At 37.9% G+C, this 27,872-nt stretch overlaps 2 protein-coding genes across 35 annotated transcripts in view; both read right to left on the reverse strand.

Moving 5' to 3' along the window:
- The window catches only part of UBP1 (upstream binding protein 1), a 54,349-nt gene extending 42,379 nt beyond the window's left edge, over nucleotides 1-11,970 (reverse strand). Inside the window, exons 1-2 of the mRNA XM_086468375.1 lie at nucleotides 11,875-11,970; nucleotides 1,637-1,753 (exon numbers count right to left, since the gene is read on the reverse strand). Of these exons, the coding sequence (XP_086324501.1) occupies nucleotides 1,637-1,753; nucleotides 11,875-11,954 (197 nt within the window). The 5' untranslated portion in view covers nucleotides 11,955-11,970. The remainder of the gene's footprint in view (nucleotides 1-1,636; nucleotides 1,754-11,874) is intronic.
- A 797-nt stretch (nucleotides 11,971-12,767) lies between these two features.
- The window catches only part of CLASP2 (cytoplasmic linker associated protein 2), a 146,712-nt gene continuing 131,607 nt past the window's right edge, over nucleotides 12,768-27,872 (reverse strand). For all 34 annotated transcript variants that reach the window (XM_086468341.1, XM_086468350.1, XM_086468340.1 and 31 more), the window contains 9 exons: nucleotides 24,735-24,878; nucleotides 24,193-24,299; nucleotides 23,214-23,367; nucleotides 22,236-22,464; nucleotides 18,012-18,205; nucleotides 17,084-17,212; nucleotides 15,154-15,360; nucleotides 13,917-14,033; nucleotides 12,768-12,862 (listed from right to left, as the gene is read on the reverse strand). In XM_086468341.1, the coding sequence (XP_086324467.1) occupies nucleotides 12,776-12,862; nucleotides 13,917-14,033; nucleotides 15,154-15,360; nucleotides 17,084-17,212; nucleotides 18,012-18,205; nucleotides 22,236-22,464; nucleotides 23,214-23,367; nucleotides 24,193-24,299; nucleotides 24,735-24,878 (1,368 nt within the window). In that variant the 3' untranslated portion in view covers nucleotides 12,768-12,775. The remainder of the gene's footprint in view (nucleotides 12,863-13,916; nucleotides 14,034-15,153; nucleotides 15,361-17,083; nucleotides 17,213-18,011; nucleotides 18,206-22,235; nucleotides 22,465-23,213; nucleotides 23,368-24,192; nucleotides 24,300-24,734; nucleotides 24,879-27,872) is intronic.

Genomic DNA, 27,872 nt, shown 5'->3' on the forward strand with positions numbered 1-27,872 from the left:
TACGAGCCTCACTGGTGTCCAGATGTGGGACTGCAGCGTGGTGCTTCGCTAAGGGGGAGCACTGAGGGCAGAGCCAAGCAACTTGATGATGGTTACGACCAGACAGAAGCCTAGTGCCTGAACTGGTTTGTGTCCTTCCTGCTGACAGCCATCGGCCTCACGGGCCAATCTCGTTGGCTCCCATACACAGCCCTTCGTTTATGGAAGTGTGCCCCCCGCCCTGTACTTCAATACCAAAACACAGATGCATGCTGCCATCCCGGCCTAAAGGCAGGGGCTCAAAACCCTGTGGGAAGAGTAACTTCAGAGGGACCTGAATGGCAGATTTTTAGATAAGGGGGGGGGAACAGAAGTAAACACAGGGAGGCAATGAAGACAGACAAGGACATGGTGGAAAGGGGCCCTGGGAGAGCACGACCCTGAGAATAGCTAGGAGGGGGCACACCTCTGGGCTGAAGAAGGGGGACTAGGGGTGCAAGTGGACACCCTCACTTTCCGTGGCTGTTTGGCTCCTTTTGCACTGGGACCTGTGCGCGTCACTTGGAAAGAGGATTGCAGCAGGGAACTCCAGTCCCCACTCTTCATGTCTGGTTTGCTGCTTCAGTCCACAGAAACAGTGCTGTGTTTGCTACATACTCATGTTAGCCAACCTAAATTTCAAATCCCCCTGACCTTTATATCAAAATGGATTGTTTTTATAAAACTCCACTGCAGTTTCATTAGTTTCATGCTTTGGAACCCAAATATAGCCTCATTCATCTGCTTTTTTTAAACCTAAACCAACATATTCACTAATAAAAACATGCTACTCAACAATCTTACAAAGGCAGAAGTAATGTTATGACACAGCAGTAGGTGTGAGAATACCAACGTACGAAAAGCCATATCCAGACAGATGATTAAACACTATCATGTTTACACACATTGCATTTAGCCAAAAAGTAATAAGCTAAAGTTTAATAGAGAGGGTGAACCACATTATAAATTGAAACTCACCATCATCTGGAATCCACAAGACTAGCTCTTGTCAAAGCATAATCATTTTTAATTATAAGAAAAATTTGAATACTGTACACAAATAATATTTTAGTCATGAAGAGGTGAAGTAGGTTCATATCTCACAGGAATATGCTGATGCAATAAGCTATATATTGCATCAGAATTTCAATGTGAAGCGTTTGGCCAGTGTGCCTGGACTGATACGACAAGCAGCCCATAGTCCTGATCCTGCAGATCAGCTGCGCTTCAGCTGATAATCAAAGTAGATGTGAAACATCAAGGTATAAGTCTGTATGTATTACTTCATATAAACAGTTTTACCTACAGATTGTGAATGCAGTTTGAAAAGGAAACAAAAAATTAACACTTTTGTGAATATCAACTTAAGCAGTAAAGCATTCCCGTCACTGTTACTGGCACACACGTGCAGTGGCGTGGTGTGTGAAAATCGTGGAGCTGTAGTAAAGTGACTCTCCACTACATTGACTGCACTGCTCAAACTGTTCTCAAAGGGTCTGTGGTCACCAGCTCTATTTGAGGGTTTGAGCTTGTGAGTTAGCAAAGGCTGTGCAGCGTGCATTGTCCCGTGTTAAAGCATTGTAACTACGATTAAAAATCACCCCCCCTTTTTTCTTACCGCAAGTAGCTGCTGTTACTGGTGGGATACTGGTGATGGTGATAGTGTTCAGGCTGGCTGTGCCAGAAAAGCATTTTGGGATGAGATGAAGCATTGTGGTCAGCTAGGAGATGGTCACTGCAGCGATGGGAGAAAGAGAAAACAAATACATGTGTTCAGATCAAGGTTGCAGTTGTGTTCCTCTCCCGCCTTTACATTTAGCTGCTGCCAGCAGGTTTGTCGGTGTCACTCTCTGCAAGAGGCAGGTAGCTGAAGTCTTGGCTGGTCCCCACCGACTCTCCTGCTCCCCAGACTTGCTGCTGCCCAGCTGCAGGGCTTTATTATTAGCCGATGTGACATCAAGTGCAGCTCAGACCTCACCAGCACCCCTGTGGATGTCCTCCCCTCCCTCCACACTGTCCAAGTGTCACCGAGCAGACCTGCGGGTTACAGAGCCCGAAGAGCGGTTCTGTAGCACTTCTGCCTCGGAGGGGCATAAGGCTCCCTCTGAACACAGTCCGCTCGCAGTGCTTGAACACTATAACCTGCATGGGCATGGCTGACTGAGGAGGAAAAGAAAAAAGGTGGAATGCACAATGACCTCCTTAAGGGACACAAGATGCCTTCTCAGTAGTGTTTAGACTGTATCTCTTTTGCCTCTTCATTCTGTATGTGTTCAAGTGACAGGCTACTATGGAGTACAGCTTTATAGTTACCTTCTTGCCGTTGATATAAAAAAAAAAAAAACAAAACAACAACAAAACCAGTGAAAACACTGTCAAACTGCAAAAAAAGTATTTACTCCCAACACCAACCTATGCCAACCCTCACACAAACACTTCAGGGAAAAATCATATTCAGATGCAAACCAGCTGCCTGGTGCGCCTGTGTCTCAGTGCCATTTGCTTGCCTGGGTTTGCAGCCAGGATTGTAATATCCACTTTAAAACACAAAATAGTACTGCTCGGTCCTGCTGAGACCTTGATGCTCAGAAATAAAAGGGGGAACACATCCCAAAACCTCATTTGAAAGTAGTTACCTGCAGAGGGCACCCGTTCTGCTTGAAATAGGAATGACTACAGACGTGTAGTAGTAGTTAGCGCCTTTTTTTTTTTTTTTTTTTTTTAATACCACGCCCACACAAGCACACACTGCTTGTTCCCTGCAGTTCATTCTATAAAAAGATACTTTTAAAAGATATCGCAATATTGTGACAACATGCAGGCTATAGTACTCAGAATATCAAAGAGCAAAGTTCTGGAAAACAAAAAGGAATTATTTCTTATTAGAGCGATAGTAATGCGCAGCAGTCAAAAAATCTTCAAACACACACTGCTGTTGGCCAGGTTTTTTCATAGCATGAGAGAGTTCTCCTTTAACTTACTGTTCTGATTCAACATCAAACAACACAAACAAAAAGCAAAGGCCAGATTAATAATAGAAGAGGAACTGTAAACATGGGAAGATAAACACCCACCCACCAGTGATGCTGTCCAGAAAAGCAGACAAGAATTGAGACTGCTGGCTTAGTGATTCTAAGAGATTCTTCTCTTCCAAGAGGCACCCAGGTACCTCAAGGAGGGCTGTCATAACATAGACATGCTCGTGTACATGAACTGATCTTTGCTCCAGCAAGGGTGAGAGCTGGAGGAGTCTTTTCAAGGTTAGTTTTTCCACTTACACGCCTATATCTAACTGCATACTCTTAATAAGCACCCTCCTAGGAGATCTAAAGGGCTGCATAAGTCCCAGTGATCACTGATTTTCTTTTTAATAATTACTTTGATTTCAGTGACTGTAGAAAAAGAGTATGTATCCTGCTATCCAGTTTGCTCCATCTACTGGCAAGTTGTAAAACAGGCGAGATGATGAATGCTATTCTGATCTCTGTTTCTGAGTACCTGATTCTTACAAAAGGCAGAAGCTCAAGGCCTGTGTTGCAGTCACCCTCACAGTACGCAAACAATTTCAAACTTGAGAGCGTGGCCACAAAAGGTGCCGCTACAAACCATCACATCCCACTGTGACCACTGTTCCTGATGGTGTAAGAGAAGCAAAGTAGAACCAAATCTTGTGGACTTCCATGCAAAAGCAGTGTAGAAGAGGAAAATTTGCTTCTTCCCTCCCCCACCCCCAAGGGTTGACAAGATGCTCAACTTACCACTCATAGAAGCTTTGAGTTCCTTGTGTGGCAAGTACTAGACTGAAGATGTAAGAAAGATTATATTATTTGAATTGAAATAAAACACTACCAAAAAAATAACCAGTTAGTATTTCTTTTTTCTCTTTGCAGTCCTGTGTTTTGACTGATCTTTGTTGCAAACAGTATGTGGTTAAAACTTCAAGGAGAGCATAGCTTAGTTTTTAAAATCAGGATAAACTTCTCAGGTTGTATTTAATTCTGGTACTTTGCCTCATCAAGCACTGTATATTCCCCACACCCACACCTGCCGCCCTTGACTAACCTCTAGACATAAAGGTATGTGGTTCCACGGTCTTGCAAGTTTGGGGACAAATAAGGTGAGTTTTCTACCTTGTACTGTTTATTGTTAAGGGGCTATTTTTGTTTCTTGCTTTATGATCTGCCCAGTAAGTACTAAACCAGATCCCTGCAAAGGAGCATTGTATACACAAACAACAAGACATTATTTATTTAAAACATTTCTTGCTGTAAGGCTTGTGTATGGCATGCAAAGTCCAACCTGAAATTTAAGGTGGGGAGGCTTAACTGAAGTACTGTAGCATATGGTGCCTGAAAACTTTGTTGGATTTTTCCATGTGCAGCATCTAAAATGATGGGGTCTCCTAAGGCATCATTCAACTTGCTGAGCTTTTTTTATAGTTATCAGACTCCTCACTTCATTTTCTGATTGCCCTTCTGAGAACTACAACAAATGACCTTAAACATTGATATTGTAACTGGTTATATACATAGAATATCATCTTTGCTCTTAGCAAGTAAAAATTACTCTACAGACAACACTACATGGAAAAACTCAAACTAGGTACCGTTAAGACACTGCAAATTCAGTATATATTCTGGAAATTTTATTTAAGTGAAGTTTTTGCTGTCCAGTGATGATTGTCAAGTTGTGCTTAAAATACTAGTTCAGTTTAAAATCAGAAGACAGGTTTATATTTATGAAGGAACAAGCCCTACATACTTCAGCTCCAAAACAGAGCATAGAGGAGGAAGTATTGTTATTTTGATGCATCCTATTTGATCTTCGGACTTTTTTTGTTTGTGTAACAGTTGATGCCAAATGCAAGGTAACTTTGGAATTAAAACACCTCTCAAACCAGCTATCAGTGAGCCTGTTTGCCTAAATCACTGCAGAACAGGGAGGTATTCATGTCTAGATGATACTCCATGCTTGGATGGGCTATGAATCCATCATACATGTATGTGAAAGGTGCTGAAACTTATTTCTAGCCCCTCTTTCTATGCACTTTCGAATACACAACCTGTCTCTCCTATATACATTGTAAGTGGGACTGTATTCATTGCCACTACCATAATGAACCGACACTGACAGGTGACAATCACAAGCAAGAAAAACTTCGGCATGTGATGCATCGCTGTACTGACCTGCAGTTCTCCACACAACTCCTGACACATTAAGAGTTGACCCAGCCCAGTCCTAGTGCTATGTCTGGTCATCTGAAGGTGGCAAAAGTAGGCAATCACTGTGAAGAGACAGTCTGTGAACAGCAATGCTCTGTTTAGTGCAGTGAAGCAGAAGCAACAGTGCCTGCATATTCTCCATGGCCACCTGCCACCTTTATTCTGGATTGTTGAATGGGTTCAGACATCCTAATCTGGGCCTGGTTAACACTGAAGCACCGTAAGGACGGCTCCTTCCTCTGTGACACAGAAGAACTCTTGAGAAGCAGGGCTGCCAACAAAGGGGAAATGGGAAAAATCTCAAAGAGTATTTTTGGTAGGCCTCCTAAATTCCAGCAGAAATCTTGGGGCACTAACAGCATAGAGACAAGGCTACACATCACGGGGTATCTGACCAGAATGGCACTCCGCTTGATGCCTAACAGTGCTGAGCACACTAAATGCTTCGACAGCTCCTTCTGATCGCTTTGATGAAATACATTACATATGTAGCAGACCCTGTGCTTGGACTTGCTTCAGCACCTCCTTGTTACAGGGCACTTGGAGAACTTACTTGATATGCAAAGGAGAAATACAGATTGCTTACAACGCTCGTGTCGGTTTACAAAAACCATAGGTTTGGCTTTTTCTGAAGAAAGCAGGGCATGGTCCTTGCCTCAAGGGGTCTATCCCCTTTTAGAAAAAGTCTCCATTGCAGGGAGTTCCTGCTCTGTAGTTTATTCCTCCATAGTCACATTCCTCACATAACCTACTTCTGAATCTAAGAGGATGCAATTAAGGTGATGAGGCATGAACTGAGGAGTGTCTTACTGACTTCACATCTTATGAGACAGAGGCATGGTAGGTGTTACCTTTGCTTTCTTCTGTATCTTCTGCTGCCTTTTAGGAAGACGTTAAGGCCTGCAAAGAAACCTATCATATGGAGAGGATTTGTAGGCATAAAGAGATTTAGACAGCCACATTGCCCAGAGAAAATTTTGATTTAACACATCACATCATACCCGAATCAAAACTGAAGTTAGCAGGTCTTTATGGCTGTGCAAAGGATGGAGTCAGTTTGTTTGAGAAGATTCAGAAGCCTGTAACAGTGGACAAGTTCAAGTATGTGTTATTCTGCTATTCTGTGCTTGCTGTGCACCTACTTGGTAGGCTACATTCAGGATTTGGACTCCCAGATGGCTGCAGCAGCGCAGCTTCCTTCATGCTCTGACATAGAAAAAACAGCTCAGTTTCTTCTCATTCCTACTGGACAGAGTCCCTTTTACCTCAGGCTTTGTGGCAGCTTTGGTACCCTGCCAGGTCTTAGCACTGGGCTGTCTTGGCTTTCTGGGCAAAATCCTTGCAACACCAGCATTTTCCTCTTAATTCCCAATGCAGAAAGCAAGACATTCTGTATTCCAAGAAAATCCCCTTCCCAAAAACACTGCAAACCACACGGGAGTTTTTAGGAACAAGAGCTACAACTTCCAGAGGGTTAAATTAAGTACATACATCATGTCTCTCTCCTCATATTCTGTAACAACCCTGCTCTTTTTCACTTCCTAACAGGGCAAAAATCTCTCCTCTTACACAGTTCCAGCAGCAGGGCTGCATTAACAGACTTCTGGGAAAGGGCAGCCTCTGAGGATATCAGCAGTTACTTCTGAGGCAGGTTTTTAAAAAGCTTCATCTGACAATTTCTGAACAATCCAGTAACATTCAATTCAGATTCCTCCTCTTAGGCAAATACAAGCTATATAAATAGTGATGCACGAAAACTGCTTCAGAAAAACAGGTAATTTTGTCTGGGTAAAACAGTTCCATCAATTAGTTGGCCAACATGGCCGTAGCTGTCACCTGAGAGATCAAAACCCGCATCGAACACCTCAGAAGTTCTCTACATAAAATATCACCATCTGTAATGACATTTAGTATGGTGTAAAAATGTTTTATGCACATCAGTAAGTTGTGCTGAAAGGACAATAAAAATAACAGGCCAGAAATTACCATTTTACCAGATTAGAGGTTTTTTTGCACTTGTATACCATTACAGTAACATTTCAAGTGTATTATTTCAGATTAGCAGGTAGATTAATTAAGCATTTTAAAAAATGATAATCTGCAATTCTAATTGAAACAGACACATCCAGTTCCCCTACAGGCTCGCACTTCATCTGTTCAAACCAAGTCAAAATCACAGTTTCCTTGTCTTCCCTGATATTTTACCATGAGCTACATATGCTCAGGCTAAACAAACTGTGCTGAGAAATGTTTTTTTTCTATTTCCGCCCCCCCCCGAGGCAGACTCTCAAAGCCAAGGACAGACGTTCGTTCACTTTTGGCATCATTTCTGTCATACGTTTCTGATCCCAGGGTGCTGCTGGAGGACCAGTCTGAGATTGTTTCCCAGTGTGGTTTACCTGGAATAGAGTAGGGGAGCTCCCACAAGGTACTCTGTTGTCTCTGCCATGGGCAGAGATGAATAGATGGTGAGGAAATAACTAACCAGTCTAGCTGATTTTTGAGAATGTCTGTCTACTGCAGAACTTACATCTGCATGTTTGTTTTTACCGGTTTGTATCTTCCTTGGACAGACAGGCACCACCTCTGAATCCAGCCCAACACGCAGTTAACAGAACTGACTGCAGTGTTGACTGTAGCGTGAGTTTATAGAGTTCCAAAGATTTGCATTGGTGGACAACAGCATGATCTAGGAAAGGAAGCATACTAAAATGGAAAACTTGTAAAACTTTGATGCCTGAGATGAAGTTTAGTTACCTTTTTACCTACTGCCAATGGCAACAAGTCTGGATATCAGTTTATATGCAGGTACGTTGCTTTTTCCACTGAATAAAGGTATTTTCCATGTTTTGCTATCCATCATTTTTTCCAGTCTTACTCCCTCAAAATATGCTTCACTAGGATCATTTGTGTCTACCTAAAATACATTAAGAGCTACACAATTTTTAAGTTTTATAGAAATCATACAGTATTCAAAACTGCTTGCAAAATGCCATTTCAAAGTTTCCAAGTTCCTGTAAAAGAGCAGTTTACAAACATAGCTGCAATTCTGTCTGCAGAAATTACCTATTAGCGAACTTCCCTCAGCAGGGAACTTCTCAGTAAACATGCTTATTATCCTAAAATACTATCAGCAAATAAAGAAACTTCTTTAACTGGGATAATCCAAGCTGCACAGCTTGGGAACCCTGAAGTCTTAAAATACACAAGCATATACACAATATAGAAAAACAGTAAATGATGTTTGATTTTTTTTTCCCCACTTGCTGGACTAGCACAATTAGTTTCTCAAACTTCCCACGTTACTGAAAACCTTCTGTGTTTTAATAAAAAAAGAATGAAAAATTTTAATCTGTTTAAGAGAACATTTATAATATACAAAGCAAATCTGTATGAAGACTTGGAAGAGTTAGTTACAAAACGCAGAGGGGGAAATGCAAGAAGTTCTCTTTAGAGAATGTAAAATGAATATGAACTTCCATCTTACCTGGAAATAGACTGAAACTGCAAAACTGATCAGTTTACTCTATCAATTGGGAGAAAACATCAGTTTTCTTTCTCCAGATAATCCTCCCATTCCCAAACTGCCCATTTATCCCCATCATGTTCACGTTTATTGTATTCTATGTTTGCATTTGCCAAGTCCCAACCTGACATAGTGAAAGTTACCACAAGCAGCTGAACCATCCTCACCAGCCTATCAGAGGGATCAACAGATTTATTCCCCAAGATTAGTTTCTCTTTTATGATTGTTTTCAAACAGACAATGTCATATTCAGAATTTAAATTCTTTTGCTGGAAGTTGAACTGTGAGGAGTTTGGGCTGCATCTCAACAGGCTTTTTATAGGGTTATGTTTGAATTTACTCAAACCTTTAAACATCCATAGAAACTACTAAGAACATGTAAGTGTTTCAGGATACAAATGTTTGTTCTTTTCACTCTGGAACTCAGACCACAAATAATAAACAAAACTCAGTCTGTTCCAACCTTTATCTTCAGAAACAAGCAAGCAACCCAAGTCAGGAACATCTACATGCTCAGCTCCTTTCAATTTACATTTACTAACCCAAATTCCTTGCTAAGACTTCAGCTGAACATAATGTGTTACTCAAAATTCTTTAAATCAAATGACATCCAAGTCTGAGACAAAGACATGCATTTCCTATCTTGATTCGGCATGTACCTTGCTTTCCTTCTTCCTCTTTTTTTAAGCCCAAACCCAATCTTTAAGAATTACATTTCACTACTCAACTGACTGCAGTGACCTAGCTTTAAAAAGTATCAGAAAGAACAGCAACTTAGAATTGTCCTAATTTTTCCCACATCTTTATGCTAATCCAATAGATACACCACTTCCAGCAGGAACATAAGGCATGACTAATCATTGCTTGAACTTAACTGAGCTAATGACTACTTATAATACAGGAAACAAAGGCAGAAAGCAACGCAATGAATGTGACAACTGGCTGCAGTGGAAATAATTTTGTTCTAAATTCTAATATTCTGATGGCTATATGTAATATAAACAGATTCTATCCACTGCAGCAACCCCCACTTTGTTGGAAACAGAACTAGTCATATCGTAAGTAAACATATTGCATTTAGATTTTTAATACATGGGCTATTCACACTTTGAACATTTAAAGATAGCTTAGAAGCAAAATCGATGGGCAAACTTTGTGTAAATATCTTCCTCCCCCCCTACCTGGAGCAAAATTTTTCAGTCATATAGGGGATAAACCCATTTCTTTCTTACCAACTTTTGTTTACGCATAAAAAAAATTAGGTTCATCCAGAATAGTTACTGTATGTTTCAATAACTTATTTTTTCAGTATGAAACAGCATCTTCAAAAAGATGACAGATAGCAGTTATCTTGAAATGATCCTCTGAAAATAAATACTAGCTTTAGAAGAAGCAGGAATAACATATGGGACTATTACGCTTAGAATTTGTGCAAAATTTTTTAAGTGATCTTTTGCATAATCAAAATGTAAACTACAAGACTGTAGACTGGAAATATTTTTGAAATATTAATAAACCAGAATGCAAACAATGTATAATGTACAAATAAATGAAATAGTAAACAAGAAACCTGCCTAAATAAAGGAAACTGGATGTTCATAAAGGTTCTACTCCATTTCCAAAACCCATTTTTGTCCAGTGTACCTATGTTCACAGCATGCTCTCAAATGCCAAGTCAGATTTAGTAACATAAGTATATAAAGAAACATCATTTGGACACACAAAACATGAAGATTAAGATAATTTTTTTTTAAACCAATGTTGTATCAATCACATTTATAATTTCTCTTATAGCATGTGATCAAACAAAACAGAATGGATAGATTGCTAATTTTTTAAGTAATGTTATGTACATTTTATTGCCAGTATATGCACAATGGTAAGCATAGAACTATAAATACACAATGAAATTAAACAGTAGAAAACAACAAGGATGTTACACATAACAAAGGAAAGAAAGAGGAGATACTATTTTCTTGATGTAGCTGCTAAAAAGGGCTAGTGACGAGTTATGACAGTCTTGGGTTTAGATCTTTACATATATTTCTACAATTTTCCTCCAAATAAATGTCTGCAACGGCACTGCTTCTTTAACAACCACATCTTAGCTCTTCCTATTGCATTCACTTCAAACTAAAGTGAAAACAACCCTTCATGTAACTACAAGCATCTGACTTAATTGTTATTCAGTTTTTGTTTTCAGGGTTCCTAGCAAGTAAAGTGTGTAAGTAGTTTCTTACGATATTTGACTGCAATGTTGAAGAACAGAGTTTTGAATACACATTAAGTGATAATTTGGGAAAGAAAAAAAAAAGATAGTTTTTCCACTGGGTGCTATAGGCAGCAGCTCAGTCAAAAATTAGTCACCCTGAAGAGGTAGAGAGAATTTTAGCCTAGCATAGATCATCATCCTTGGCACCGCTATTTTCTCTCTTATCAGGATACACTTCCTACAACTAGACAACATCACAGTAAAAGTGAATTAAAAAAAAAAAAAATAAATCAGGAAAAAAAAAGTTCCACCATTCCTGGAAACGGCACTGTTTCATCTCAGTTCTCAGTTACTTAGCTTGCTGCTTATATCCAAGACCAAAAAAAAAAAAACCAAACCCAAGGGGGGGAAAAAAAAAAAAAAAAAAAAAAAAAAAGGAAAAAAGACAACATTTAGGGACACATTTACTTGATCTTTGTTCTCTTTCCATTCTCAAGTTCATAAATACAAAGAACCATTATTCACAATAAACTAACTCTTTTTCAAAAATGGAAAAACAAACCCTGGAAACATTTCCACACCTTAATCCAGATGGGTCTTGAGGATGCTATTCAAGAAAACCATGCAAATAATTTGGTGCAGCTTTCCCAACTCATCCAAAATATATATATTTTTTTTTTTAATTAAAAGGTGGCAAGATCCATAGCATTTGTGACTATTCCCCCTCCCCCTCCACTTAAATTCAATGCAGAAAATCTTGGTGCTTTTAGGAAGGTAACAAATAAATAGTTTTCTGCACTGTTGTCATAAAATCCCATGTGAGTTACAATACAAGACTACTTGTTCCAGCAATTAGGCTGAGAGGAAACATTCTAGTGATAAAGATAAATACATACTGAGCATGCTTGGGCAGAGCACTCCATTCTGAAGCATCCTGCTTGAAGAACGGAAGGTGACAAGGATGGTTCACGTCCATCAAGTGACCATTAACTCTGCTGCTAGAAAGCAGACTGCCACACTATCACCAGGTCGGCAATGCTACCCTGAAAGGGCTGTCTTCCACATTAAGAGGTACCGGTTGCACCAGTCCCCTGCTGCGCACACTAAATTCTTATTTATGCAACAAACATACAACCAATGAACAATATCACTTTTACAGAACTGGATTAATCCAGCTTTTTTTTTATAGGCATATTTCTCAATCTCCAGAATATCCCAAACAAGCTGTAAATAAGATGATGAACCACCAACACAGTGAACGAGTCTCACTGCAGTTCAGACTAGTTCAGCCTTGTTTCACATCACTTCTTGTTTCTAGCGAAGGACATGATACTCAAACAAAACAGCAATAAAAAAGTAATGTTATCTGCAGCTGAATAAAAGCAACAGAATTTACATTTTAACTTCTGAAGCTCAAAGCATACCTTTTTAATTAGCATTAAAAAAAATTTTTTTTTAATACAATAACACTGGCAAAAGTTAACGGGAAGACACAGAGGACTGTGAACAAGATAACTGATGGATTAGATTATTTTATAATTTTATTCTGCTTTGATCAACTGATGTTAATACTGTTTTTCCTTGGATTGGAATAATTCTATTGCAACAGTCACATGCAGGCTGAGGACAGCCGTTGGTTCAAGAAAAAAAAAAAACAAAACAACAACAAAAAACAACCCAACAAAAGAAAGGGGAAAAAACCCAAAAAAGGTTCCAAACGTTCTATGTAAGAATTTTCCTTTCACTGAAGAGGGCCTTGCCCTTGCTTTAGGAGACCTGGTTAACTCGTCAGCTTCATTAGCTTTGTCCAGACATATCTGCTGTTGTATCCCCTGGTCCAGAGCCTGTCTGTGCACGTTTGATGTAAAGGTTCAATAGTTTCATCTGCAAATTTAAGCCAGAAATTTGTTTAGTGTTTGCAAACTGTACAGACTACAGGAATAGTACAACAAAGGAGACATTAAACCATTTCATTTTCTCCAAAAGCAAAATCATATTTTACACAGTTTATTCAAATGTAATGTACTTGCCAATGAAAACATCAAACACAGCAAAATTTGTCACAAGGAGACTGCTCAAGCTTCTTTAAGGATGTAAAGAAGAGAATCATCTAAGGTAGCTAGATCAAGATAGATGGAATATTTTCCTCAAATTACAATGCCGTTCTAAATAAGGGAGTGTTGTTTTTTTTTCTTTTAAGTTAATGTTGAAGTTTTAAGCCCCTAATTAAGAGCTGTTGACACTGGTACTTACTGAAGCTTCCGATACTGTCTAGAATGACATTCAACACAATCGCTGCCAGAAAGTATTTTTAAGATAGGACTGTCTCATTCAAAAATTTAAAAAATTGCCCTGTTTTTTTCCCCAAGGACAAAGAGTCACATGCATGCAAAAAACTGTATGTAAGAGATGTCAACAAAATCAGAAATATCCTGAACCAAGACAGACCACAGACTGATTACCATTATTTCAAATTAAGAGGTACCAAAAGGACTGATGAAAGCAAATTAACAATGAGGGAGAATAAACAAAACTGCTGTATGTAACATCTACATATTACACTTATTGCTCTCCAATCAGAACTTGCATGAAAATCAAGACAAGAAATACTGACGTGAAAAGCCATGCCGAGTACAGCCATTATCACTACCTACCAGGGATACAACCGGTAACTAAATCCATTAAACAGCAGTAAGATAGATAATTTAGTATTTTTCTTAATGCTAAAGTTCACACACTTGCATAAGTAAAGATCTATGAATTTTCTGTTTTGAACATTTTACGATGAAGTTGTATTAACCCTCAGAGGGTTTCAGTAGCCCAGACATTCTCATTCAAGCATATACTTTTACAAAACTTTCTGGCAATTGCAACCAAAATGCAAAAGCATACATGCAATTATGAACCAAAATTTCTTTGAACAGTATCTTTTACTTACTTTACTGCCAGTGAGTTGACTGAGATGTGGTTTTAGTTCATCACCAATTACTGCATGAATGGCTACAAGGCAGAAAACACATGCCTTACGAACACTGCTCTCTGAATTGTCATAACCCTAGAAAGCAATAAAATTAACATTAATACCTTATCAGTTAATCATTAAAAGCCTCAGAAAGCTATTTACTTATTTACTATAATAAATACATTGAAGCCTACAGTAAATTAATGCTAGTGTAGCCCAATGAAGCATTCCAACAAAAAAAGACTAACATGCAAATACAGAGCATGCACTTAAAAAGCAGGCTGCTTGTTAATCATCATTGATAATCATTTTCCAGACTGAAATTAAAACCCACACAATCTTGTTCCTAAGTTACACTGCAAACAGAGCTGCTGTCATGCAATACGAGAGTATGTAAGAAAAATTGTTCTAGATTATACAGATATTTACTTTAAAGCAGAAGACCACTCAATTTAGAGCTTCCTTACTCTGAAGGAAGTATTCTCTTAACAGCTAAAGATTCTTTTGTTAACTCCCATCTTGTTCTTTAATGATTTTTGCCATTTTACTAGTACCCTACACATGCTGTCTGTCTCACACCCCCTTCTCAGAGGGCCCCTTCTCTGCCCCTACCTTCCTGCGTGACTGGATCACACCCATTAAAGACAGAAATCTGAAGAATGCAGCTGCTGAACTCTGAAAAGTCTTTATCCATCATGTGTAAATTAAAGTATCTTGGCTCCTCATAAGGGGAGAAAGAACTTATTTTTAAAGACAAAGTGAAAACTCTGATATCCTTCTCATTTTATTAAACTTTCCCCAATGAACTGCTTCTTTCCTCTTGCCTCCCTCAAACCCCAAGTGATAAACGCTACAATTGTATACAAATACAACATGGACAACTTCAGACCAAATGATTACAACTTGGAAACAGATACAAACAAAAGCTATCTTATAACTATAAACACCTACCAAGCTTAACTATAACCAGTATTTCATATCCTACCTAGATTTCTTTTGAGTCCTAACAACAGTTATAATTTAGCTACCCACCAATCAAAGAGTTTGTTCCCATTATCTGAGTTATTTTGGGGCAAAGCAGCTATCAGCTATCAGAGAAATAAAATCCTTCATGAGTCAAGTGATACTATTTCTAAAGTCTTTGGAATTCTTATATATATAATATACAGTTCCTTTTTTTCTTTTTTTTTTTTGGCCTTTCTTCTCCCCTTACCTGTATTAGACCCGGCACAATCTCTGGTAAAAGCTGAGTAAGGGTTTCTTTAGATACTCTTTCTATGACTTTTGTCTGCATTTTGATTGCAGCCAGATTAATGGGGTAATCTGCAGTTTGGATAATTGGACAAAGAACTTTGATGCACTGATCTGGGCTAATGGAAGTGGCCAGCATGGAAGCAGCTTCTTCAGCAGATCTCACCACCTATTGGAAGAATAAGTAAAAGACATGGAAAAAAAGATTTAAAAGAGACTGTCACTATGGTATATTATCTGGCAGTAATGGTCTTGAGCATAAAAAATTTCCTACCAAGAGCTTTACAGTATTGTAGAAATATGTGAATGAAGAATCTTTGAAAATCTGTTTACACTATCCCAACTGTCGCACACACTTTCCTAAAAACAAGACTCTTCCCAATATTCTGTGGCTAATCTGTGTCCTTAGCAATACTACATCAGTTTTTCAAACCTCCTTGTTGAATCACATCTGAAATTTCTCTATTCTGCAATACCCTCCAACTACATATTGAAATATCACCACCTCTGTAAATTTGTAATTTCTTGTGTTGACATTTGTTATTGCTGGTTATGTCAGTGGTAACTGACAAGACATGTTTTCACATTCAGCTCAAAACCAAGTTTAATGACATGCCTAAACTGCCTCTTCTGGAAGTCAATCTAGCTGTATTTCCTCCCCTCTAAGTCTGAGAGAAACAATGACAAGACAGTACTTTAAGCCTGAAGCAGCAGAACAAGAGTAATTAGGTAGGAAGTCAACAGGTAGAGAAGCTCAGGATACAAGATGGGCACAACAGAGAAAATTCACATCTGATCTTCGTATTAGTGTAGCTGTAGCACTTGCCATCTAACAAGACAAACTGCTGAAGAAAATCAGCAGTATGTACATCAATGATGTACAAAAACCTCCGTAACTGTTTCTCTCCATCCTTGTCCTCTCTACACTCTCACTCATGCATGAAACCAAGAGAGAATAAAATCACAGTAAGAGAAAAGGAAAGATGGGGAGAAAACACAGTGGTAAATACAGTATATGAAACAAATCAAGAGAGTGCAGGGAAAAGAGAAATGAGTATCAGATGAGTGACAGAAGTTACTGCTGTGGGAGGAACTGCAGGCAAACTTCAAAACCTGTAACTCCACAGTAAGCTCCGTACAGAGTAAGTGCCCTTGGATGGGAAGGGAGAAGATGTACTCATTTAATAATAAACCCGGATTCTTTCCATAGCATGAGTGACACCGATGTGAACTGTTTAACATTGGGGTGGTTACTGCATTTGTGTTTCTTACCTCTACATGCATTATCCTTTACTGTGTATGTGGGCATCACAAATACTTCTGAGCAGGATTACAGTAACCCTTCTACTTCTGAGTCCCCTCACTATTCTCGGCCACAACCATGTCCTCCCTTTAGTATGTTCCTGTGAGTTCTCCCCTAAGAACAGTCAAAGCCATGCTCTCAAATGGTGCAGAGCTGGTTAAAAATGGAAAGGGTTGACAATTCCTTGCCATGTTCAGTTCCATCTCTCAACCACGAATCCTAATGAAATCCAAAAGCTAGCTGTAGAGCTCCAGGACATGTACACCTGGCTTAAGATGTCATACAGGGAAAAAACTCCCTTCAGTTACTCCTTGAAGAGCTATAATGCCACATCATTGGTTACTATGTCCTTTTGGACAGCACCAAAGGCAACTGTTATTAGGGCTGATATTAAGCATTTGAGAGCTTATAAAATTGCTGTTCTTTTTTTCCTTGCATATCCATGTTAACTAATGACAGCCGCATGCTCGATTATTAAACAAATTACTTCCTCAGTAAGATCTGAATAATTTCTCAAGCAGTTTCTGGATAGCTTTGTTTTGTAATAATTTGTCATAACTTCAAAGAAATAGAGTAACTGATTACTAACCTCCTTATGAGGATCCTTATGTGCTTCTAACGTCTTCATGATTGTGAGCTCTGCATAATTCTTAAACCTCGCTGGCTGGTTTCTTAGAATTTCTCTTAGAACTTTCAACGCCAAAGCTCTAATTGCATGCTAAAGATTTAATATTAAAATAAATGAGTTACGTATCTTTAAACAGACGTATGTTTTAAAATTTGTTCAGCAGCTGGAAGTCTCTGATAACGGAAAAATATCAGATTATGCTCTACACATATATACAGTATGAACCCAGTGTTAACAAATAAAGCTAGAAAAAAAAAATCTTCAGTTTCTCACTCTTCTCGATCTCTCTTTTGGCAGATAACTCAGGTGGCATATCAATACCATGTTGCTAATCTGAGTTACGTATGCTACCCAGAAGTCAAGCTGCAAACAATTTTATGCTTCACAAGTGCTCATAAAACCTTTATCATCATATCATACAAATACATTTTTGAATTTTTTTAAGTAAAAAACAAGTATTACTGTCTTCTTGACCCTCAGTGATTTCAAAAACATGGCCCTTGTAGAGAACAATTACATAGAAGTCAGTCTCTTCACAATGAGCACTACTGTATTATAGAAATATATTTTTAAATGCTTTGCCACACATGATGTTTTGATATTCTAGATTTCACCATGGGCTATTAAGAGATAAACTTTGAATCCCAGTGAAAAATGTTTCATTTCATTATCGTGTGGGAATTGACAAATAACAATACTTGAGAAGGTAAGTATTAGTGATGCCCTTTTCACCATCAGAGCATTCAGACTTCATGACATTTTATATTTCCACAGATTTTTAAGACTAACTGGAATTTATGCTCTTCCTACAACCCATAGAAATCTCAGACATACTGAAAGTAAAACATGTGCTTTGTTAACATTCTTAACTGGATTGATCTGATTTTACCTCTTTATCACCAAGAGTTTCAAGCAGCAAAAGCAGTATTGTTTTGAAGTGCTCATCCCAAACACCAAAAGACTCTTCCTGAGTTAACTTCATGAGCTCGTACAGGGCAGCCTTTCTCTCCTCAACTCTCTCATTATGGTTTGATAATTCTTTCAGTAACTCTGCAACCAGATCGGAATGGTCCATGGGAGGCTCTGTCAAAAAAGAATACACACACAGTTCTCAGATCACTACAAATAAATATCAATGCCTGCTGTATCACTGAATGGTATTTTATAGAATGGCTAGCTGGCTTTCTAGCATGCTTTTATTTTTTCCCCAAATTTTTCTGCAGAAATTACAATTTGGCTACATTTTCAGTGCAGCCAACATTGCTGAGCAAGCTTACAATCACCAAAAAACCCTTAAGCTAGTTTACTGCAAGAGTTTTTATGCTTGCAATACTCAAAGTGCTAAGTGCTCTGCATCCTTTGAAATCTGATCCATGCAAAGTGCCACCCTTCCATCCAAGATGATAACTTTGTCTTCTCTGTTACTATTACGGAATTGCTTAGACTTTGTAAGCCACAGTTGCACAGCAATGGCTAGACTGTTAACACAACGGCGGGGGCGGGGGGAAGGCACGAGAATGGTGCTTGGTACAAAATAGCTGAAATAGAAGCAAACCAAGGCCATTAGTCCCCCAGAGATTCCCAGCAGCAGTCGTTACGAGATGGCTCCAGATTTTAGTTTTGATTAGAGAGGATTCCATGATGACTGAAAAATGCATTAGTAACACAACCCGTATTTGTAAACACCAGACCACAAACTGAGAACTGCCAACAGTCAAATGGTCTTAATGAAAATTCAATACCAAGTTGTTGCCTTTATTCCATCATCAAGAACCATTTAGCCTTTAAGAAAAAAAAAGTATATAGCTTCCATCTTTCACTGAGACTTTTGGATAAATTAACAGAAACACACTTCTTTTTTCCTGGAAAAAGGCTGAAACTATTGGCATAAAATGAAAACGGTCCTGCACTACATCTTTCCTAAAACTGTTCATTTTTTACCATATGAAATACATTTTCCATAAGAAATTTGTTAGTTCTTATACTGAGAAACCACAGCCCTTGAACATCTTATATTACTGTATTCAATATCGTAACTTAGAAATGCTGTACAAAGAAATAAGTAAAAGCTGAGTATCACATCTCAAGTATCTTAAAATCACATATCAGTTACCTTAAAAATCACACTGGTTTTGAACTCAACATTCCTATTTGCATTCTGTTTTGCATGAGTGCTGAGGAGCATAAGCACCTGAAAACAGAAACTTCTTTCTGCAAGCACTTCTACTGTCCTTATATTAATGCACACTTTGTAGACTCTCTAAATGGATCATTAATATTTGCCTGAAGGACAGACTGAAATTTCATCAGGCAAGTTATTAATTAGTACAGATGAGCAATGGACAATCACTTTTACAAAAGCAAGATCATTACTTTTATTACCAGAACTATTACATTTGTTCTACTAAACTGTGCACCTAGTGTTTCATTTCCAAACACTCTCCAGATAAGAATGGAGAAGTGTAAAAAGTCATATTCAAAGTCTACTCTCAAAATTTCTTGTCAGAAAGAAAACAAAACACAAATGAGGAGGAGCAGCTGCAACTCCCTTATTTGAATTAATTAAAATACGCATTGGAGATGTAAACATTTGATGAAGAACAGCTCTTCTCAAACTAATCAAATAATATTCTTTTGACAGGATAAACAGTGTAGGGTTAAAAGGGAACATGTAGGTATGCCCTGAATTTAGTAAAGACAACTGTCACCAATAGCATCTTACTACAGAAGCTATGAAACCATGGCAGCCAAAAAAAGCCAACAAAGTGGGTGCAAAACTGGATGAATCACTTGCAGGGCGACTGGACTACAAATCTTTCTATCAATCTAGGAGGATACAAGTGATGTCCCTGCTCAGGTCTGTGCAGAGCCTGCTTCTGTTTGATGCTTGTTAATGCTATCGAAGGAATATGGAGACCACTTATAAAATCTGCAGATGACACCGATTTAAAAGCAGTTGCAAACATTCTGGAGAACAGGATAAAAATTGAAAATTATCATGATAAATCAAAGGAATGGTCTGAAAGAAAAAAGATGGTAAGCGTAAAGCACGACACATAAGCAGAAATCTTAAGCCCATATACAAAGTGGCAGGTAAAAAGGAAGATGTTTGGAAAACACAGCCCATGGAAATAAGCTGAAATAAGAAAGCTTCTTTGGAGAGGAACACTGTTTTTCAACCAGAGCCTGTGGGCTGCTTTTAAGGAGTCTGGAAGTGACTCAGAAAGCCAGGTTTCCCTATACTTTGGATAAAGACCATCTCCCTTGGTAAAAAAAAAAGTGCTAGTGGTTAGATTCAGGCTGTTACTTTGAAAAACTTTTTACTGTAAGAAAGGCAAATCACTCGAATGACCATGTGGGGTACACTGAGGCTCCTCCTCCACTGATAATTTTCAGCTGCTAGACAAAGCATCTGCCGAATACATGTTCGTGCCTCAGTGCTGCTGAGAGGACTATAAGCAGCTATGGCTTTCCCATCTAGTCCTGTATTTCAGCATCTTTCTCCCAGTAACACATGAGAGGATAGCTGGGAGTCCAGTAAAAACAGTATTTTGTGTCATGAACAGGCAGCAATTCTGTGCAGTTTCTGAATATTAAATCTAGTGTCCAACAGCACTTCAGGTTTATGGGAAAAGAATGCAACTCCTAACTGAGGAATTGTAGGCACAAGGTTATTTTGCTGAATGTATCTTTTTTCATGCAGACTTTTTCAAAGTTATCTTAAATGAAATTCTGAAAGTAACATACAAATGACAGAACGCATATGGTATAACTAAGTAGCAGGGGCGAATACAGGAATGCATGCAAATACTTTGTTAAGATCCATTAAAGAGCAGACATAAATAATGCACTGCACCATTGCTCCAGCCAGGACAAACTAATACTGGATGGGGATGCTTCACTCCAGCCAGTCACAAGTTTTTACAAAACCAGAACATGCTGGTGTAGCAGAGACTGCATTTGGTTTAACGCAATATCCAGAAATATGTTGTCAGAAGGTACAAAGAGGCTTATCCCATGTAAAACAGGATCCCAGTAACACAGACTCTCAATCACAGAATGGCTCTGTATGTGGATGGCAAAGGTATTTAATTACTGGTATTTACATGACATGACTTGTAAAAACTTGCTTTTCCTGAATCTTTTTCAGAAGGTAATAATTGGCCTCTTCACTAAACAAAAGAAAATAGAGAGTAATTTACCTTACTTGTCTTTGTTTTTAATTTAATGTAAACGTAAAGCCAATTTATAGAATAGCTAAATAAAACACCATGTCAGAAAATAGCTTTCTTTTTCAACAGTTTATATCACACATCTTTGACAGAAGCAAAACAGTCAGAAGGGTGAAAGTTCATCTGTCCCTCACCATTAAGAAATTTGTTTACTTAAAAACTCATTTTAATCTGTAACTGAATATGAAATATCAACAACAATGAATACCAGATTATGAAAACCACCTACTACTTTTTAAAATACTGATAGCAGTGATTCTTAGGAACCTTCCCAACATTTAGATATAAAAAATTACCCAAAGATATACTGATAAATATTAAAAAGAAGCTCTAGAAGCCTACAAAACAACAGCCCAAGTTCCTAGATTTACATGGGCTAAATGAACCACCTTCCTGGTAAGAGCTACTTTTTTGTGGTGTGTTTTTTTTTTTTTTTTTAAAAAAAAGAACGTTTAGTCAATATAAAATACCAATGTCATGTTTCAAATGCAAACATATTACCAACAAAACACTTAATCTTTCACCTAATTTCCAAACGAGTTTGATCCAGTTTTACTTCCTTACTGTAAATATTTTTTCTCCTTTAGATTTTGATCATAAAGCAATCTGGTAAGTAAATTTATATTGACAACACTGCTACAGGATGTGCTACCAGAAGTATACAATACAGTTCAACATTTATCTCACTTTTATCCTTAATGTCTACAAATACCAGGTAATCCAACTATGTCACTCGAAAGGATTACTAACAAACAAACTCAAAAAACCTCCCAAAGAAGCGGCACTAATGACACATATACTGCTAATAATAAATCAGGAACTGAACTAAAAGATGGGAAATACCATTTTTCTTCTAGCACAGAATGCAATCTGAAGCTTACCATCAGGAAACTGCTCTGCATCATCATCAAACATGGCTTCTTTCAAAGCAGATTTATTAAAGGAACTGATACCATCAGAATAGTTGTATGGGTTATAATCTCGTGAACGCGGTGAAGAGTGGGGAGGCATTGTGTTGAGTAACGATGTTTTGTTATCAAGAGCTGTTCGGCCTGTATCACTGACACCGCTTCCTGCTCGTAGGTCTACTATTCCAGAAGCACTGCAAATCTGCAGGAAAAGAAATACCGTATGAGCATAGGAAATAGACACTTACATGTTTCAATTAACTATATTATTATTGTCTACATGGCAAAAGCTTACAAATTTAAAAAAGTTTACGAATTTTAAAAAAAATTCAAACTAGCCTTCAAATAAGAAGTCTTAGAAACAGCTTCCTAAACTTGCTCTCCTTCAAAAAAAAAAAAAGAAAAAAAGAAGGAAAAGGAAAGCATACACAGTCCAAAAAATTCATGAACTAGAAACAGCTGGCAGTATTTTATCTCAGAAGTTTGATGCTATGTAACTAAAAACATGTTTAAGCATATACATATTTGGCAAGCTCAACAAATCTGGAAGCCAAAGTTCCATAGAAACAGAAGTTTAAAAACACTGCATGTAGCACTGAAAAACCCATGGGTCTTGTACAGAATAAACTAAAACCTTTGGAAAAACATATATTAAGGTGCAGACCTCTCAAAAACTGAATGCCACCCGTTTTGCAAGATAATCTATTTAAAAATTGCTAACATTTTAAATAAACAAACAGCTAGTGCTTCTTAAAACTAGCATTTACATTTTCAAAATGTGGTTCAAGACGAGGAACATTTTTCTAAAGCTCTGAACTAATTTGGGAGAAGTGTCCCATTTTGGAAGTTCTAACATATAAACCTAATGAAAAAGATGCTTTATCGTCTATAATAAATCAAGTCATTGGCTTGGTTTTCTGGTAGCAAGATGCACTGAATTTAAATACTCACCCCATCGCCATCATCTTTTTTTGAATCTCGTTTTACAGGCTCATTCATATCTTCCTGACTACGAAAACTGAAATTCTGAATGGCTTCAGTGACTCCACGAAGAGAGCTGTAAATATCTTCAGAATTCATATTTTCAGTGTCATAGTCAAATGCACTGTAGACCATGGAGAACAACATAGGAATTAAGATGGATTTATTCTGTGACCCCATATTTTTAAGTGACATTAGCATGCAACTACAGAACCTCAAGAAACATTAACAGAATTATTGTTTTTCTTGAAACACATTAAGGAAGCAGCTGGCTCTCCGCAGAACAAAACTGTATTGTGTTACATCTTCGTAAGTGTTCTGCCATTGACAGAGAAAGCACTGGGAGCAGCTAGCTAATGGAAGGGCTACGTTATGTAGCAGCAATGTGCCTGAAAAAACAAACTTCTTTGTCTCTGTTTTACCCTTAAGAATATGAAACAACTGGGATATTTATCATTCTCTCTTTCTGAAAAAAGTTCCAAAGTAAGGATGACTGATAAAATTCAACAGTTTTTGCAGTAAGTTGATTGCTAAAAGCAAAATCACAAAGTTCACTTTGCTGGCAACACTGGTACCGCAAAATTGAAGACCAGAACATTCATGTACTATGTTTTCTGTCTCCCCAACATTAAGTCTCATTTGATGACTTGGCTGACCTATTCTAACATTTGCTAGAGATGAAGACTTCCATTCCTTCTCTTGATAGTCCATTTGCACTCCAAGGTGCACAGCCCTTCCCACCTCAGGCCTGCCGCCCTTGCACTTGTCAGACCCTTCAAGGGGGCTAAGCACTTCACTGCACTGTCTTCTGTGGAGGGTGGGGGATCATTATTCAGCATCTGTCACTTTATGCAAAATTCGCTCCACGCTTTCACTGTTGGGGTTACATTTTGGATAACGTGTACTGAAGCCTTAGATGCAGAACTGTAGCAACACCAGCCTACTTTACCTTGGTGACAAAGTGTTCTGCGACGTATTGGTTGGGGAAGTGAGAGGACTTGACCAACTTGCTGGGGAGCGTGGAGTCGGCCTTGTTAAAGGACTTCCCATTGATCCCTGGAGGAGGAGAGGTGAGAAGAAATATTCCAGTAGGACTTCAGCTTCCCTTTTAATTATTCTATTTATTTTCTAGTGTCCAGAAACATTTAAAGAGCTTCTATTTAATTTCCTGGATGAGTTAACCAATTACTAGTAACTTCAATCAGGTATAACTTTGAAATGAGTAAAATAAAATATAAACTACTCTTAAAAAGCATTTTCAAACTTATGAAGTCACTTTAAAGTAACATAGAAAGTTATCATTCTCTGGAGGAAAAAGAAAAGGCATTCCATAAATAGTGACATCTGCTACTAAGACAGACTTCTACATTGAGTTTGTGTTGCCTCCCCTCCTCTACCAACCTTCTTGCTCTCACAAATAACTCTACTGAAACAGACTGATGTTCAAAACACCAGTAACTTGAGAAAGAATAATAAGAGAGGTGTAGATACCTGACCACTGTTGCCTGTATTCCGGAGATGATTGTGGAGAAGCTTTGTGGCTCCATCCTGAAATGTTTTTGGTAAAGCACCCAACAGCATTGTAAACTCTGGAGTGTTGAGTTCAAAAAGGGAAATCAGCACTGACTGCGCAGCCTAGAAGAAAAAAATACAGATCGAAGACATTAATTTAAGTTTCTAAAGTAATTATACCAGCAAGAGATGCTATAATGAGTGGTAATCACAAAACATGACTTAACATTTTTATTCAAGCTTCATCAAGACTTAACAGATGTGAACAAAAGCAATTCATATTTGCTGGAAGTTCAAATATTGATAAATCCAGGCACACGACAACAAGCTTAGACTTTGCACAACTATTTTAACAAGCAGTCTTTCAGAAACATGCTCCTCACTCCCCCCACCCCTAGATCCCTATCGACTAAAAAAAGTACTGAAGGAACTCACAAAACTGCTTTTAAAGGGTTTCGTAAGTTGAACAAATTTAAGGAGAGGAATGGAACACACCAGGTAGGAACAAGCCTGCAATTCCTTCTCCTGAGTTCTGCAAGTGGTAATTACAGATGACGGATAATCAACACACTAGCTTGAAAAAAGGCTATTGTTTTTGAAATTGAAAAAACCCAAATCAAACAGATAACCTAATTTGCAATAAGACAGTCTTGATTTTGAGTTGCAATCACAGCACTTGATATTCTTTATAACTCATCCCACAGCCAAACTCATTAGTTAACCTCCCTCCCCCCTTCCCATCCCACATCCTCTATGTTTTTAAAAGACAGCAAACATCATGAGGAATAATGTAGCTGACTATGTATTCTAAAGATGAAAACTATTAAGTACTGCAGTTTGTAGTCTACTGGATATAACCTCCCATTTCCTCAATTTTAATAGTTCATCTTTAACATCATCCTCATCCTACAGCATGTTTTACTACATATATTTTTTTTATCCAAATCAAAAATCAGAGCTCTTTACTGACAAAGCAATGCAGGAAGTTACACAACGGATGGGCTCCCTCTAGTAAAGGAACGTTGACTGCATGACTTAGTAATGTTTGTACAGTTTGATGAATATTGACTGGATAGTCTAACAAACCTGTCAACATAGCAACTAAACTAACACATGCAATGAAGGGCTAGACATTGAGTTCTCCAGAATTGTTTCGTTTTTGTGGCACAAAACTCCAACTCTAAGATTAACCAACTATGTCTAGTTTATACAGCTCACCATCAAGGTCTGCCATGCACTGGAGAGAACCAGTGCCTCACGCTAGACAGAATGACAGGCAGCTTGCTTAAGCAGCAATATACTTCAAGCAAGTAGTTTAGAAAATTCTTTTGGACATTTATTTCCCTCCTTTTGCTTCCAGAGCAATGAACTGTAGCATTTTTTAATTAAAAGTGGAAAGCAAAGGTATGAGCACACATACCAGCACACATCTCAGTATTAAGTTTAATGACAAAAATATTACCATGTTAGATTGCCACAAATTATCTTTGCACACTCGTGACTGTTTTCTTTAACTTTTATTCCGTTCTCCCTCTGATAGTCTTCCCTTCAAGTGAACACCCTGAATGCCCTCTACAATCTGTCTTTAATGTTTCACTTTTCCTTGTTATTTCTTATGGTCAGTCTCTTAACAGAAATTCATACAAAGCAAGACCAAAACAAATCCAGCAAATGAACAAAGGCTTGGGAATTGCCACTTTCCTTTTTCTGTCCTGTTATCCATGTCTCCACTCCCTAACACTATGCCTATGTAAGCTGCCAATAAAATAACACAATAGACAGCCCAGGGTCATATCAGGAAAGAAACTGATACCGTCAAGTCTGCTCAAAATGAAGCTCAACCTAAAATATCAGAATTGATATTAACTCACAGAAGGTTTTCAGCTATGCAATTATCTATGTTCTCTCTCTTGACCAAAAAAAAAAAAGGCATTTTAGAGTATTTGGAGGTTTTACTTCTCCTCAGCATAAGCTTTCTCTCTTGAGGTTTAAGTCCAGTCATACAGATAACATCTTTAAAAGTCTGCAGTAACGATTCAAAGTACTTCCTTGGTTTTGTTTTGTTCTCAGAAGAACTCCAACACTCTAATTCTTTCCAGAAGAATTCTGATCTCAGGAAAAAAAAAAAAAAAAAATCTAAGTTCTGAAACACAGGATTTTACCTTCCAGAAAGAAGTCCCATGTCACTGAACTGCACTACGAGTGCCCAACTTCAAATGAATAAAATAAAAAAAGATTTTTTTTTTTAAAAAAAAAAAGACAAAATCTTCAAACCTGTCAGTTATACACTTGTCAAAACCTCATTTATATAAATCATACTAAATGCTATAAGCTTATTAAAATAAATAAAATGAATAAGCCTGAGATAGCAGGCTGTGAAGCCTGTTAAGAGAACGAAACATTTTATACCATCGGAACAACTCTTGACCACATACTGGCGAAATTTTATTTTCAAAAGTTATTAAAGGCTTTTGGCAGTTAGTTGCCTCTAACAATTGTGTTATGGAAAGAAAAAATAAAATGAGAAAACTTCCTATCAATTAAGGTGTTCCAGATGATTAATCTCACTGGCAATTCTTTCCATGATTCAGTTACTTATTGACATAAAAATGCTTATTAGAGATATGAACCATCAGATAAGACAGCTTGCCACGTGTCTTAGTACTAAAACTTTACTGATTTAGAAGATAGTGCTGCTTCAATTCTCCTCCTGTTTTATGGTCTTATATATGTCACTAGAACATGGTACTAGGCGAGAAAAGTCCATAGCATATTTACTGCTTTGTCATACTCATGAATTTACATAAGGAGTGAAAGACAGAAACATTATCTCCAAACATAAACTCCCCTATGTTGTTTTTTTAATTACAAACTACAAACATGGCTTCTTTCAAAGCAGGTTTATTAAATGTGATACCATCAGAATAGTTGTATGGGTTATTACTTCGTGAACATGGTAAGAAGTCGTGGAAGTTATTTTTATTTTTGTTCTCTTCACATTACATACTTTGTGAGACAGCTCCCATTGTTTTCTCTCAATTCTCTCCCACAAAATACCCCTCCTAGAGAAAGAAGTTTTGGTACTGTTTCCAGAAATTATGGAGTTGACAAAACTCA

This window comes from Leptosomus discolor, chromosome 7 (genome assembly GCF_034619465.1).
Source record: "Leptosomus discolor isolate bLepDis1 chromosome 7, bLepDis1.hap2, whole genome shotgun sequence".
Lineage (NCBI taxonomy): Eukaryota > Metazoa > Chordata > Aves > Leptosomiformes > Leptosomidae > Leptosomus > Leptosomus discolor.